Below are 16,996 nucleotides of genomic sequence, written 5' to 3' on the forward strand. Positions count from 1 at the left end.
AGGAAAATTAGTCGCAATTGTCATGTCAATCAGGAGATTGAGGTAGTATGTCAGCTAAGGAAGGACTGTGAGAAATTATTTCTCTCTGACCACTCTATTATTAGTGGGGGTAACACCAACAACACAGGACCCACATTGCTTTGTTTTAATTTTACATTCTATTTTTACCGTTTTCTTTATAAAAAAAAAAAAAACACACAAAAAAAACGATAATACAGTACAGAGTACAAGCTTGGAAGGTATAAAACAACATTAATATTGGCCAAAAAAGGTAGTATAGTCAAGACAGTATGCATAAAGAACCTCTAAAAAGGACCTGTCACCACGTTAAAAGGGGCTAAAGTTTTCACTATTATTTTATTCCCACTCCTCGCCTGAATATGCTGTTGGTTTTCTTTCTTAAATCTGCCATATGGATCCAGAGATATGGGCCATGTTATTTATTGCTATATGGTGTTTATTAAGTTGAGGTGTGTCTTTAGAGTTTTCGGCATTGGGCTGTGAGCAACGCCCTCTTGGCTAAAATCCCCCACAAATTTGCATATTAGTCACCTAAATAAAAAGGTCCATATCTAATGAACAGTATGGCAGATTAAAAAAAGAAAAACAACAAAATACCGAGAAGATCAGTGGGAATGAAATAGGAAGCAAAATTAGCAAATTTTGATCTAAGCAGTTCTTAGAATGTGAGGACACTGGACTTTCTTGATAAATAGGTATGTAGCGTGGACCCATGTTGGCAGAGTTTTGAGGGCTATTTATCACTTGTAAATGCTTGGCCCTATGGGAGCAGATTTTAGTCCGAGCACTTCCAACCATGACCGCTCCACAATCATTTTACAAAAAGTCAATCAATGACTGGCGTACCGAGGCTAGTAGCATAACAGGACTAAATATTAATGGCACACAAATGTGTTTGCAGTTTTGGTAGTAATTCTGATAACGCGCCTCAGCTGCCGGCCCTGTGATGTCTTCTTTGGTAGGTGGCACACCCTGAGGCCAGCGATGATCATAGGGGTGATATACTGAACGAAGTGTCATACGTCCTGCTTCCATCATTGTCATCACACTTCTACCGTACTCTAGTAAAGTGCAGTTCTTCCATTAATGTACATTGATTAACATAGAACACTGTTAACTTGTGTTTGATGCACATTTCTTACACTTGAGGCTATACTGGAAATTTGCTGCTCAAGCCATGTAATTAGTGAAAAGCGCCCAGCAATTCAATGCTGCTTTCAGCTGAGTGATGAAAACAGGCAATCTAATGAATAGAACTCAGAATGAGGTGAAAATACAAGGAGACTAATTAATTTGCTTGGCTGTCAACTCTGTCTACACCGAGGCTTTTAAGGCTTTTTTTCTCTTATTCCAAAGATGATCCATTTTATCCAGGCATAATCTGTCGACTCTTGAAGGCGGCCCACGTTTCATGAGAAACTATAGCATTAGTGTGTTTTCATTGATTTACTAGAAATGAAGAAAAATCTTTTACATTGTGACGATACCATGGAGGAGTTTCCGAGTTATACGACAGCTGATACATGCTGCTCGATCCACGGAAAGGGGAATGGCTTATTATGGGACATCCAATAGCTGGAAATATAGAATAGGCACCTACAAGACGCACAAAATGTATCATCCGGCATGAGGGACTTTCATTGCAAATTTGGTGCAATTTAAGAATGTCTAAGTGTAGAAAGTGCATAGGGTTAATAATTCTGTCCCCTCGTGTTATACCTGCCAATAAGTAGTACTGTTCAAGCTGGGAGCACGGTGGCTTCGTGGTTAGCACAGCAGCCTTGCATCGCTAGGGAGTCCTGGGCTCAAATCCCACCAAGGACAACATCTGCAAGGAGTTTGTATGTTCTCCCCGTGTTTGCGTGGGTTTTCTCCGGGTACTCCGGTTTCCTCCCACATTCCCTTCTGATAGGGAATTTAGACTGTGATGATGATGTCTGTAAAACGCTGTGGAAATTATTGGCGCTACATAAGTAAAATAAATAAAAACAGCTCATCTCAGAGCTCAGATAGGAAGATATCCAGTGCAAGGTTTGCATTTTTTTGCAGCAGTCTACGCAGACCTATGCATTGTGCTAAAATCCAGCATATACAATTAATACATTGACCAAAGAGTGGCAAGCCTAACCTGAGTTATAGCTGATGACCTACAACCTGCCGACTTTTTTATCCATACATTCTGCTCAGATGTGAGAGTTTCAGCAACAAAGATAAAAGACAAACCTCAAAAAAATAAAAAGAATGCCATTGTTTAATCATCAACATATAAAAATACTATATATAAATGCAGAGAGCATGTACCTCCATTATTAACACCCTTACCAAATATACAGCACATATAACAATCATATTGACCTCCACTGAGTTCCAGCATTCAGGTCACATTGCCTTTAATAAATTATACACAGCAGCATTGTATGTGAAGTAAAAAGACGAAACGTATCCGTGCTGCAGTCCGTGGTTGTGTAAACCCATAACGAACACTGATCAGCCATAACATTAAAACCAGTGACAGATGAAGTCAATATATTAGGCAGAAACTGAAAATAAAGATTAAACAACAACCACAAGACTGATTTCATAAACCAAGGTATCGTTTTAGTCAGTATAACGGCGCCGACCTAAAACTGTGTAGATTACTGTGCACAATCCTGATGACAGGTTCACTTTAAAGGCAATCTTTCAGCAGGTTTTTGCGATGGAATATGAAAGTTGAAGGATGTAGGGGCTGAGACCCTGATTCCTTTGATGTATCACTTACTGGTCTGCTTGGTGCTGTTTTGATAGAATCCCTATTTTCTCGGCTGTAGATGTGGCAGTGCTATGTTTAACCCCACCCGCACCCCTGATTTGCAACTTCCTGTGTACACTGTGCATTGTCAGTAAATTGCCATTCATTGGTCAGGGAGAAGGTTACACAAATTAGTTGGATTGGACCTAGCCCAGCAGTGATAATCTCCTGCTGATAAAACATTTATTGTATAGAAACTACAGCATACAGCATAATAAGTAACATATCCTTGTCTCAGGCTGTCTGCCCCTATATTACGCTACTCAGATTAAATTTCAACAACCTGCTGACGGATTTTTTTTTTTTTTTAAGTTATTACTGGATGCCTTCAGACAGCACGTGGTCGTCAAATCTTCACCAGCCACAGCGGTTTGGCAGCACCAGGTGGCCTTCGTAATATAAGGCAGGTAGTTTTGATGTAATGGCTGACTGATCAGTGCACATCTTTACATACACCAGCAATGTATAATAGGACCCATTAGGTAATAATATTATTCTAGTGCCACACCAAACAAGTCCTATGGCAAGAAGGTGCTTGGCAGAGTTAGACATTTGGACTATGGAGCTACTGTAAGAAAGTGAACTGCAGTCCAGCATTAGGCTCGGGCCCCATGGCCCCAGAGTACCCCACAATTCACCACTTGCTTGTACCTCCCCAACCACCAAAGGAAAAAAGTAAGATCCACCTGAGAGTAATACTGGAATTTTATGGCAACGTGGTGGACTCAATACTGGCGTAGCGGCCTAGCCTTATATTTGCCATAGTTGCACCAGGCTTCCATTCATAGGTTCCTCATAGGCACCTGCCAAATTCCCAAACAAAGGTGATGGAGTTCTTCTCTCTTACAAGCGATATGAAGGCAAGGTGAAATAATAACCGGTCCTCGCATGGAGGAATGTAATTAGCATAAACTAATTCCGCCAGTGTTGCTTTTGGGAAAGGGGCCTCCTCTGCTCGGCACTCCTCTTATCAGCTGGGATGGTTTGGGCTTATTACCGGACTACTGATAGGTCAAATATCGGAATTTTAGGTGCTGAAACGAGCAGCGCACATGGGGCATCCATTCCAGGCTCAGTTTTCGTGATCGGAGGCGCTTGTTCTCTGTCACGGATCGTGGTGCTTCTTTTTTCTTCTAAACGCTATCTTCTTGGTTGTCATCCAATAGACCAAACCACTCAGAAGCATCAGGAATATGGTCATCGACATCGCAATGACATAATGGCTGATACTGAAAAAAGAAATATACACATTAGTAACTGCATTACAAGCCAAGGACATTCAAACTGGATATTTAAAGGGCAAAGCCACTTTGTCTTTATTTTTAAAGGTATCTGTCACCACATTTTTGCTACCTAACCTGAGAGCAGCATATAGAGACAAAGACCGGATTCCCTTTAACAGATGTGCTCCAATATGACTTTGTAGCATTTACTAATATATAAGCACTAGAGTTTGTCTTCCTGTTCTCGTCACTGCAGCCTTCCTCATAGACTGCACAGCAAATCTGTCCATATAACGAATGCTCGTGTCCTCAATGCTCATAGGGGAGCATGTGACAAGACCAGTCCATCAAACTCCTCCAATTAAAAAAAAAAAAAAAACTCTCAAATGAGCAGACTGATTTTCAATTGGAGGAGGCTGATAGACTGGTCTGGTCACATACCCATCCATATGCAGCTATAGAGAGAAGGGATGGGCAGCACTACAAAGTGTAGGAAGAGAACCCGTAATACATGTACGCTAGAATGTGCCACAAAGTCATGTTTTCTCATAATTACAGGGTTTTCTGGTGCCGATGAATTGAGTGAGGCTGTGCACATCTCGGAAGTATGCGTATCATATAACTTATGAGATATGAGAATCCTGACAGTGTGCACTGTGCACACTAAGAGTATTCGCAAGTCTACCGTAACAAAGTGATAGCAGACTTTTGTGCCAAACCTGGACCACATAAAATACGTTGTCAATATAGAGCTGGACCCAATGCTGTTGGAAAGTATAAGGGGACGTAGTCAGTGGGCACAGAGTACCTTACACAAGAACTATGACTGCTCGAAATAAAGCTACATCTATCTTCAAAATACAAATAGTAAATCAAATTAATAAGGAAATCTATTATTTATTAGGACTTGAGTGGGCAGAATACTAAATTAGTGGAGAAAAGGTAAGAAGCTCACTGACTGGAAGCAAATGATATTAACAAAAAACATCTGTCCCTAAGTGGTTTATAAAGCCATTGCGGCTAATGGGATACGTGCAGAAACAGGAAGGAAATATTAGAACATCTCCTATTAACGCACTGCTTCATACTGTCGCACCATATTCACAAGTGGCATATACAGAGCTGTGCAAAAGTTTTAGGCAGGTAGGGAAAAATGGTGCTGGGCAGCAAAGAGACTCGCCGCGCCTGTGCACAAGATCGATGAAGACAATGGTTTAACCATTCTATTACCTGTATGCCCATAGCAATAGCTTAAATTCAGGGGGTGACAGATTCCCTTTAAAGCACTATTTCCACAAGTGCCTAAAACCTTTGCGCAGAACTGTATATTGTACAAAATTCACTCAGATGTGAAGGCATGTTGCAGATGTTTTCCAGGTTTGCCATGGATTGTATGCATTTTAACAGAAAATGTTAATTTTCCTGCAAAAGTCTGTAGCAAAATCCACATATGACACAGACCACCACTGCTGTGTGTGAATATGGGTTTACTGATCAGCGATGAATGGAACGTGATACCATCAGAAGTGTCCTGTTCCATTCAATGTAGCCAGTCAATGATGGGATGTCATTACTGCTGGACCCTAATAAGACCACCGTAGTGCTACAGCATAGGAAGAGTAGACCAGTTACAAATAATGGGTCTATGTGGGTTTTCATAATGTTTCCTATTGCCAATAGCAAACAGAGTTCTTAAAAATTAAGAGGACTTTGTGCACTTTTTCTTTACATGACGTCCCTGTAAATGGTGACCAATAGGAGGTCAATGAGAAGACCGTAATCGATAATGTTATACTCACCACACTATTGGTTGTTGTTCACTTCTAGATCAATATCTAGAGACATTTACAATTTGTTTCTGCTCAGAACGGTCATTTTTTTTTATACCAACCACTGACATAAATATTTCTCATTGAGCTACAAAAGCTTTTTCAAATGGGGGAGAAACGTGTTATCAAGCAATCTACAGGCACAGAGCTACATGAAAGGTCACAGCTATAACGTTGACTTTATGGATATAAACAATTACATGCTAGCCAGTCTTTCCATGGGAGTTAATAACCTTCTCAGAACCTTGGACATCCAGAACCAAAACTGTTGCGGGAGATGGAAGGTCAATGCTGTACTGCGCCATAAATGTGAAATGAAGGTTTTTATGGAGTCAGACAACTGAGGGAGGTTAAAGGCTAATCAAACAAAAAATTGCCCTGACGCCACACTTTCCATTCCCTTACAATGAAGGACACAAAATGATCTGAGATGACTTCTTCTAGACATCTGCCTTTTGTAATGGTAATATATCAATTAATTCGCTCTACTGGTTAGTTTAGTATTTTCTTGGAAGTTAAAATGTTTCATTGTCCCTCAGCTCTTCAATTTCAGATAGTTGGCTTAAAGAACAAATGGATTTTAACTTATTGTATCGGTGGGTTCCTAGCACTATAAAGTGTTAATTATCGTCCTAATGAATAAATTATCCAATTAACTTACTGGTAAAGCCCTCCATCTTCTAAGACCTTTAAAGATGTTTGTAATTCTCATCAAAAACCCAATCCCTAGCATGTCAGACCATTATAGGTCTAGGAAGCTGGGATAATTGGGGATATTTGGAGAATGATGGTCAATGTTAATTTTCTTTCCATTACTCACATAAGATAACTCTGCATGTAAAAACGTAACCGTTTACATATATTTCATAAATCAAAAATAGACCTGAAATAAGGAGCTTTGTAATATATCTTATCAGAGTAATCGGCTTTTTTTCTCCTCCTGGACTGATCTTTCATTCTCAATTTCAGAGGTAAAAAACAATATTCAGCGAAGGTAGAATTTCGCATTACTAAGACTTGACATGACAGTTGGTGCTTTTAAAAGTTTATTTTAGGGAGAAACTTGAAGCAGACATTCTGTTGCAAGTTCTCCTCAAATGAAAGGTACAGTTGCCATCTCCTATTTCAGTAATGGGAAAACCTGTATTCACTTAAGGCCAGGTGTTATGGCTGGCAATCAGGCAACACAGCGTGCAGTAATCAGCGCACATACAGAGATCTGGCAATAACCAAAAACAATAGGACGAGCTCTGAGACGTGGAATCTCTGTAGACTGCAGTACCTGATCTATCCTCACACAACTATAAGCAGCAGTAGATTGCGCCTATCAACTACCTATGCAACTCGGCACTGCCTGAGGAGCTGACTAGCCTGAAGATAGAAATACAAGCCTGACTTACCTCAGAGAAATACCCCAAAGGAATAGGCAGCCCCCCACATATAATGACTGTTAGCAAGATGAAAAGACAAACGTAGGAATGAAATAGATTCAGCAAAGTGAGGCCCGATATTCTAGACAGAGCGAGGATAGCAAAGAGAACTATGCAGTCTACAAAAAACCCTAAAACGAAAACCACGCAAAGGGGCAAAAAGACCCACCGTGCCGAACTAACAGCACGGCGGTGCACCCCTTTGCTTCTCAAAGCTTCCAGCAAAAGTTAATAGCAAGCTGGACAGAAAAAACAGAAAACAAACTAGAAGCACTTATCTAGCAGAGCAGCAGGCCCAAGGAAAGATGCAGTAGCTCAGATCCAACACTGGAACATTGACAAGGAGCAAGGAAGACAGACTCAGGTGGAGCTAAATAGCAAGGCAGCCAACGAGCTCACCAAAACACCTGAGGGAGGAAGCCCAGAGACTGCAATACCACTTGTGACCACAGAAGTGAACTCAGCCACAGAATTCACAACAGTACCCCTCCCTTGAGGAGGGATCACCGAACCCTCACCAGAACCCCCAGGCCGACCAGGATGAGCCACATGAAAGGCACGAACAAGATCTGGGGCATGGACATCAGAGGCAAAAACCCAGGAATTATCTTCCTGAGCATAACCCTTCCATTTGACCAAATACTGGAGTTTCCGTCTAGAGACACGAGAATCCAAAATCTTCTCCACAATATACTCCAATTCCCCCTCCACCAAAACAGGGGCAGGAGGCTCCACAGATGGAACCATAGGTGCCACGTATCTCCTCAACAACGACCTATGGAATACATTATGTATGGAAAAGGAGTCTGGGAGGGTCAGACGAAAAGACACCGGATTGAGAATCTCAGAAATCCTATACGGACCAATAAAACGAGGTTTAAATTTAGGAGAGGAAACCTTCATAGGAATATGACGAGAAGATAACCAAACCAGATCCCCAACACGAAGTCGGGGTCCCACACGGCGTCTGCGATTAGCGAAAAGCTGAGCCTTCTCCTGGGACAAGGTCAAATTGTCCACTACCTGAGTCCAGATCTGCTGCAACCTGTCCACCACATAATCCACACCAGGACAGTCCGAAGACTCAACCTGTCCTGAAGAGAAACGAGGATGGAACCCAGAATTGCAGAAAAATGGAGAGACCAAGGTAGCCGAGCTGGCCCGATTATTAAGGGCGAACTCAGCCAACGGCAAAAATGACACCCAATCATCCTGGTCAGCGGAAACAAAACATCTCAGATATGTTTCCAAGGTCTGATTGATTCGTTCGGTCTGGCCATTAGTCTGAGGATGGAAGGCCGAGGAAAAAGATAGGTCAATGCCCATCCTACCACAAAAGGCTCGCCAGAACCTCGAGACAAACTGGGAACCTCTGTCAGAAACAATATTCTCAGGAATGCCATGTAAACGAACCACATGCTGGAAGAACAAAGGCACCAAATCAGAGGAGGAAGGCAATTTAACCAAGGGCACCAGATGGACCATTTTAGAAAAGCGATCACAGACCACCCAAATGACCGACATTTTTTGAGAAACGGGAAGGTCAGAAGGAATGGATGACGAAATAGACAAAAATGGAACATCACCATGTACTCCCTGACAACCCCAGCTGGTTACCGACATAGAGTTCCAATCCAATACTGGATTATGGGTTTGTAGCCATGGCAACCCCAACACGACCACATCATGCAAATTATGCAGTACCAAAAAGCGAATAACTTCCTGATGTGCAGGAGCCATGCACATGGTCAGCTGGGCCCAGTACTGAGGCTTATTCTTGGCCAAAGGTGTAGCATCAATTCCTCTCAACGGAATAGGACACCGCAAAGGCTCCAAGAAAAATCCACAACGTTTAGCATAATCCAAATCCATCAGATTCAGGGCAGCGCCTGAATCCACAAACGCCATGACAGAATATGATGACAAAGAGCACATTAAGGTAATGGACAAAAGGAATTTGGACTGTACAGTACCAATAACGGCAGAGCTATCGAACCGCCTAGTGCGTTTAGGACAATTAGAAATAGCATGAGTAGAATCACCACAATAAAAACACAGTCTGTTCAGACGTCTGTGTTCGTGCCGTTCTACTTTAGTCATAGTCCTGTCGCACTGCATAGGCTCAGGCTTACTCTCAGACAATACCGCCAGATGGTGCACAGATTTACGCTCGCGCAAGCGACGACCGATCTGAATGGCCAAGGACATAGACTCATTCAAACCAGCAGGCATAGGAAATCCCACCATTACATCCTTAAGAGCTTCAGAGAGACCCTTTCTGAACAAAGCCGCTAGTGCAGATTCATTCCACAGAGTGAGTACTGACCATTTCCTAAATTTCTGACAATATACTTCTACATCATCCTGACCCTGGCATAAAGCCAGCAGATTTTTCTCAGCTTGATCCACTGAATTAGGCTCATCGTAAAGCAATCCCAGCGCCTGGAAAAATGCATCAACATTACTCAATGCAGAATCTCCTGGTGCAAGAGAAAACGCCCAGTCCTGTGGGTCGCCGCGCAAAAAAGAAATAATAATCAAAACCTGTTGAATAGGATTACCAGAAGAATGAGGTTTCAAGGCCAAAAATAGCTTACAATTATTTCTGAAGCTCAAGAACTTAGTTCTGTCACCAAAAAACAAATCAGGAATCGGAATTCTTGGTTCTAGCATCGATTTCTGATCAATAGTATCTTGAATCTTTTGTACATTTACAACGAGATTATCAATTGAGGAGCACAGAGCCTGAATATCCATGTCCACAGCTGTGTCCTGAAGCACTCTAATGTCTAGGGGAAAAAAAAGACTGAAGACAGAGCTAAGGAAAAAAAATGATGTCAGGATTTCTTTTTTCCCTCTATTGGAAATCATTGGAGGGCTCCTTGTACTGTTATGGCTGGCAATCAGGCAACACAGCGTGCAGTAATCAGCGCACATACAGAGATCTGGCAATAACCAAAAACAATAGGACGAGCTCTGAGACGTGGAATCTCTGTAGACTGCAGTACCTGATCTATCCTCACACAACTATAAGCAGCAGTGGATTGCGCCTATCAACTACCTATGCAACTCGGCACTGCCTGAGGAGCTGACTAGCCTGAAGATAGAAATACAAGCCTGACTTACCTCAGAGAAATACCCCAAAGGAATAGGCAGCCCCCCACATATAATGACTGTTAGCAAGATGAAAAGACAAACGTAGGAATGAAATAGATTCAGCAAAGTGAGGCCCGATATTCTAGACAGAGCGAGGATAGCAAAGAGAACTATGCAGTCTACAAAAAACCCTAAAACGAAAACCACGCAAAGGGGCAAAAAGACCCACCGTGCCGAACTAACAGCACGGCGGTGCACCCCTTTGCTTCTCAAAGCTTCCAGCAAAAGTTAATAGCAAGCTGGACAGAAAAAACAGAAAACAAACTAGAAGCACTTATCTAGCAGAGCAGCAGGCCACAGGAAAGATGCAGTAGCTCAGATCCAACACTGGAACATTGACAAGGAGCAAGGAAGACAGACTCAGGTGGAGCTAAATAGCAAGGCAGCCAACGAGCTCACCAAAACACCTGAGGGAGGAAGCCCAGAGACTGCAATACCACTTGTGACCACAGAAGTGAACTCGGCCACAGAATTCACAACAGCCAGGGTCACACTTGCAAATGTGATGCGAGAAACTAAGACAGATTTTATTCGTGAAATGGAAATTTTAAAATTAATGATCAGTCCAGTAGGAGAAAGAAAAGGATTTCTCTAATGGGATAAGATATATTCAGATTTAAGAAAAAATAAAACAATGCGTATTATGTAGCAAAATATTAGTACTACAGAATCTTGTGAAAGTATTCACCCCCTTGGCTTTTACCTATTTTGTTACATTTTTGCAGCGCCCCAGAGACCTGGTCGTTGCAGTAGTATCGCTCTGCCACTAAGGGGAGTGATGGTACGTCTGATGGCACTAAAGGAGTTCATCTGACCAGGTATCACCAGCACACATTACACTTCACACTCCGGCCACTAGGGGGAGCATAAGGTTTTATTTATTAGGCCACTCCTCACACTGGTAAAACTGGGGGTTGGATAGGAAGTTAGTCAGAAGCTGACTGGGTTTTCTTCAGGCAACATCCCGTGGCAGGGGGTGTTGCGGGGGGAAGATTCAGGGGGGTCCCTGTCAGGCGTGGGAACCTGGCAGGCACCTAGCGACAAGGATAGAACGTTACGGAGCCGCGCCTGCGCTATCTGCGGCGGCATCCAAAGAAAGGACACGAAGCGAAGGATATTGTGGACAGTGAGAAACGAGATCAAAGCACAAAGGAGAGCCAGTAGGAGTCGTGCCCAGAGAACGGCAACATCCTACTGAGGCACGTAGCCGGTGCCCGGAACACAGAGGAAGTAACTGACTTTATGCCTTACTTCAAATACCGCAGGACAGTTAATTATAGGTTGGCTGTCTACCTTACATCACCTAAGCAGACATAGGGGGCAACGCGTGGAGAGGGGCATCTCTAGGGTCCCGGAAGAGCTCCGAGCCTTCCCATCAAACGGGTGCGTCCTAGCCATAACAAACCTGGGGGACGGAGAATAGAAAGAACGAGAAAGAACTAGAAAGAATGAGAAAGAACGAGAATATAAGTTGTGAGGACTATCCCGAATGCTCAGCAGGGAAGCACTACAACACACAGGCGCTAGTGGTAGGCAACGATTTCCACCTGCAAAGGGAACTCTGGATGTGCCTTCGGACCAGCTGGTCTCAGACAGCCCTGTTAACAGTGCTCTGGATTGAGGATCCTGAAGTCACCAGTAAAGAGGTAAAGAGACTGCAACCCTGTGTCCTCGTTATTGACTGCACCTCACACCATCGTCACCTACACCACTGGGAAGCCCTGGGGACATACTTCCCCTGTGGGAAGGTATACCACCTAGCTGCCATCACATCACCCCAGTGGACCCCGAGCAGCGTCGGTCACCCTGACCGAATACCACAGGTGACATCACGAAACCTTGACAGACTTGTATCACCTTTTATTGGACGCCCTTTAGCAGGGTCACGGATCGGGTCCAGCCACCATGACAACCCCAGAACTGAGCCAGACCGGTACCGAGTAACCCGCGGCCCTGCATCTGGGGGCGCTCAATTTTAACTTGTTTTTAAATATTCTTGTAATCCGATGTGTGTGTAATGCATTGCTACTAAGCAGTCTAATAGGTGAAGTGAATTGAGAAAAATATAGCCATAAATTAAATTTATGGGATCAAACAACTAAAAATTGGCATGCGCATATGTATTCATGTCATGATTATGTCATGATTCCAAAGACATACTGATAGGGAATCTAGATTGTGAGCCCCATCAGGGACAGCGATGATAATGTGTGCAAACTGTAGAGCGCTGCGGAATATGTTAGCGCTATATAAAAATAAAGATTATTATTATTATTAAGGGAGCTCAGTCTCCAGACACGTGTTGAGATTCACACCCATATGGTTTGTGCTGAAGTTTGTACCCTCTATGTTAAAATTTGTGAATAAAGAAACTTTTCTTCACGGATTCGGTGGAGCAGGACATTTTTTCTTCTTTTGCATATGTACTCAATTCTTTTAGCGATGAAGTCCCTAAAAACTTCTAGTGCAAGCAAGTTACATGCTTAGTGAAAGGAAGTCCACCTGTGTGCAATCTAAGTGTCACATGGTCTGTCAGAATACACACACCTTTTCTGAAAGGCCACAGAGGCTGCAACACCACTAAGCAAGAGGCCCACTCACCAAAGCACACCACCAGGACCAAGGAGATATCAGGGAAAAGTTGTCGAGAAGTACAAGTAAGGGGTGAGTTATAAAAATAAATTGCAATCTCTGATGATCCCCCAGAGCACCATCAAATTTATTATCATCAAATAGAAAGAACATAGTACCACAACAAACCTGCCAAGAGAGGGCTGCAATCCAAAACTGTCAGCCTGGCGAAGAAGTGAGGCAGCACGGAGATCAAAGGTAACCCTGAAGGAGCTCTCAAGCAGAGACTGGAGTATCTGTCCATATGACCAGAGTCGAGAGGGAGATGTATGGTGAGAAATAGAGGAATATTCTTGAGCAAAACCTGTCAGTCTGTCAGTGATTTGAGACTGGGCAGAGGTTCCCCCATGGGATGGGTGAACTACAATGCCGAGAGAGATTAGAAAAATTAGGATTATTTAGTCTAGAAAAAAGACGACTGAGGAGCGATCTAATAACCATGTATTTGTATATAAGGGAACAATACAAATATCTCTCCGAGGATCTGTTTATACCAAGTAAGCTGACGGTCACAAGGGGGCATTTACTACATCTGGAGTCTGGAGGAGAGAAGTTTTTTCCACCAACATAGAAGAGGATTCTTTACTGTTAAGGCAGTGAGAATCTGGAACTCCTTGCCTGAGGAGGTGGTGATGGCGAATTCAGTCGAGGGGTTCAAGAGAAGCCTGGATGTCTTCCTGGAGCGTAACAATACTGTATCTTACAGTCATTAGGTTCTTTAGAAGGACGTAGATCTGGGGATTTATTCTGACGGAATATAGGCTGAACTGGATGGACAAATGTCTTTTTTCGGCCTTGCTAACTATGTTGCTATGTTCACATTCCAACAAGATAATGACCAAAAGCATACTGCTAAAGCAACACTTGAGCGGTTTAAGGGGAAACGTGTAAATGTTTTTGGAGTGGCCTAGTCAAAATCCAGACCTTAACCCCTTAGTGATAGAGCCAATTTGGTACTTAATGACCAGGCCAATTTTTACAATTCTGACCACTGTCACTTTATGAGGTTATAACTCTGGAACGCTTCAACGGATCCCGCTGATTCTGAGACTGTTTTTTCGTGACATATTGTACTTCATGTTAGTGGTAACATTTATTTGATATTACTTGCTTTTATTTATTAAAAAAACGGAAATATGGCGAAAATTTTGAAAATGTCGCAATTTTCAAAATTTGAATTTTTATTCCCTTACATCAGAGATATGTCACACAAAATGGTCAATAAATAACATTTCCCATATGTCTACTTTACATCAGCACAATTTTGGAAAATTTTTTTTTTTTTATTAGGGAGTTATAAGGGTTAAAATTTGACCAGCAATTTCTTATTTTTACAGCAAAATTTACAAAACCATTTTTTTTAGGGACCACCTCACATTTGAAGTCAGTTTGAGGGGTCTATGTAGCAGAAAATGCCCAAAATTGACACCATTCTAAAAACTGCACCCCTCAAGGTGCGCAAAACCACATTCAAGAAGTTTATTAACCCTTCAGTTGCTGCACAGGAACTGAAGCAATGTGGAAGGAAAAAATGAACATTTTACTTTTTTTCACAAACATTTTACTTCAGAACCAATTTTTTTTATTTTCACAAGTGTAAAAAAAGAAAATGAACCACATAATTTGTTGTGCAATTTGTCCGGAGAATGCCGATACTCCATATGTGGGGAGGGACCACTGTTTGGGTGCACAGTAGAGCTGAGAAGGGAAGGAGCGCCATTTGGCTTTTTCAACATAGAATTCCCTGGAATTGAGATCGGACACCATGTCGCGTTTGGAGAGCCGCTGATGTGCCTACAAAGTGGAAACCCCCCACAAGTGACACCATTTTGGAAACTAGACCCCCTAAGGAACTTATCTAGGTGTGTGGTCAACACTTTGAACCCCCAAGTGCTTCACACAAGTTTATAACGTAGAGCCGAAAAAATTAAAAATCATTTTTTTTTCACAAAAATTATCTTTTCACCCCCAATTTTTTATTTTCCCAAGGGTAGCAAGACAAAATGGACCCCAAAAGTTGTTGTGCAATTTGTACTGAGTATGTCGATACCCCGTATGTGGGGGTAAACCTCTGTTTGGGTGCACAGTAGAGCTCAGAAGGGAAGGAGCGCCATTTGACTTTTTCAACATAGAATTCTCTGGAATTGAGATCGGACACCATGTCGCGTTCGGAGAGCCCCTGATGTGCCTAAACAGTGGAAACCCCCCACAAGTGACACCATTTTGGAAACTAGACCCCCTAAGGAACTTATCTAGGTGTGTGGTCAACACTTTGAACCCCCAAGTGCTTCACACAAGTTTATAACGTAGAGCCGAAAAAATTAAAAATCATTTTTTTTTTCACAAAAATGATCTTTTCACCCCCAATTTTTTATTTTCCCAAGGGTAGCAAGACAAAATCGACCCCAACAGTTGTTGTGCAATTTGTCCTGAGCATGTCGATACCCCGTATGTGGGGGTAAACCTCTGTTTGGGTGCACAGTAGAGCTCAGAAGGGAAGGAGCGCCATTTGACTTTTTCAACATAGAATTCTCTGGAATTGAGATCGGACACCATGTCGCGTTTGGAGAGCCCCTGATGTGCCTAAACAGTGGAAACCCCCCACAAGTGACACCATTTTGGAAACTAGACCCCCTAAGGAACTTATCTAGGTGTGTGGTCAACACTTTGAACCCCCAAGTGCTTCACACAAGTTTATAACGTAGAGCCGAAAAAATTGAAAATCATTTTTTTTTTCACAAAAATGATCTTTTCACCCCCAATTTTTTATTTTCCCAAGGGTAGCAAGACATAATGGGCCCCAAAAGTTGTGCAATTTGTCCTGAGTATGTCGATACCCCGTACGTGGGGGTAAACCTCTGTTTGGGTGCACAGTAGAGCTCAGAAGGGAAGGAGCGCCATTTGACTTTTTCAACATAGAATTCTCTGGAATTGAGATCGGACACCATGTCGCGTTTGGAGAGCCCCTGATGTGCCTAAACAGTGGAAACCCCCCACAAGTGACACCATTTTGGAAACTAGACCGCCTAAGGAACTTATCTAGGTGTGTGGTCAACACTTTGAACCCCCAAGTGCTTCACACAAGTTTATAACGTAGAGCCGAAAAAATTGAAATCATTTTTTTTTCACAAAAATGATCTTTTCACCTCCAATTTTTTATTTTCCCAAGGGTAGCAAGACATAATGGACCCCAAAAGTTGTTGTGCAGTTTGTCCTGAGTATGTTGATACCCCGTATGTGGGGGTAAACCTCTGTTTGGGCGCACTGCGGAGCTTGGAAGGGAAGGCGCGCCGTTTGACTTTTTAATCTCTTAATTGTGAGAGCGGACGCCATTTTGGGTTTGTAGATGTGCCTAACAGCAGAAACCCCCCACAACTGACCCCGTTTTGGAAACTACACCCCTCAAAGATTTTAATCAGGGGTATATTGAGCAATTTGAACCCACATGTATGACACAGAGTTTGATAACATTAGGTCGTCATATTGAAAAAATTCATTTTTTTCCACGAGAATCTTGTTTTAGACCTGAATGTCTCACTTTTTCAGAAATAACATCAAAAAGTGGACCCCACAATTCGTTACCCACTTTATTATGAGTGCAGCGATATCCCATATGTAGTAAAAAAGTTCTGTTTGGACAAATGGCAGGGCTTGGACAGAAAGGGGCACAATGTGACAAATTTGGCTTTATTTGAAAATGAAGATCCAGGACCCATTCAAAGCTTCTAGAGACATTGAGCAAAAAAGAAAATCCTTCCAGGAATTATTACCGTATTTTTCGGACTATAAGACGCAGCGGACTATAAGGCGCACCCAGGTTTTAGAGGTGGAAAATAGGGAAAAAAAATATTTGAAGCTAAAAAATGTGGTAAAATATTTAATAACATAAATGACATACTATTATATGTGGTGTTA

The 16,996-nt window shown here is 42.4% G+C and overlaps 1 protein-coding gene across 3 annotated transcripts in view; it reads right to left on the minus strand.

The window, feature by feature from the left end:
* Window positions 1-2,254: 2,254 nt before the first annotated feature.
* The window catches only part of PIGN (phosphatidylinositol glycan anchor biosynthesis class N), a 503,276-nt gene continuing 488,534 nt past the window's right edge, over window positions 2,255-16,996 (minus strand). For 2 of the 3 annotated variants that reach the window (XM_069730623.1, XM_069730624.1), the window contains exon 29: window positions 2,255-4,041. In XM_069730623.1, coding sequence (XP_069586724.1) covers window positions 3,918-4,041 — 124 coding nt within the window. In that variant the 3' untranslated portion in view covers window positions 2,255-3,917. The remainder of the gene's footprint in view (window positions 4,042-16,996) is intronic. The other variant, XM_069730625.1, reaches the window with a different exon arrangement.

The sequence above is a fragment of the Ranitomeya imitator genome, chromosome 6, assembly GCF_032444005.1.
Source record: "Ranitomeya imitator isolate aRanImi1 chromosome 6, aRanImi1.pri, whole genome shotgun sequence".
NCBI lineage: Eukaryota > Metazoa > Chordata > Amphibia > Anura > Dendrobatidae > Ranitomeya > Ranitomeya imitator.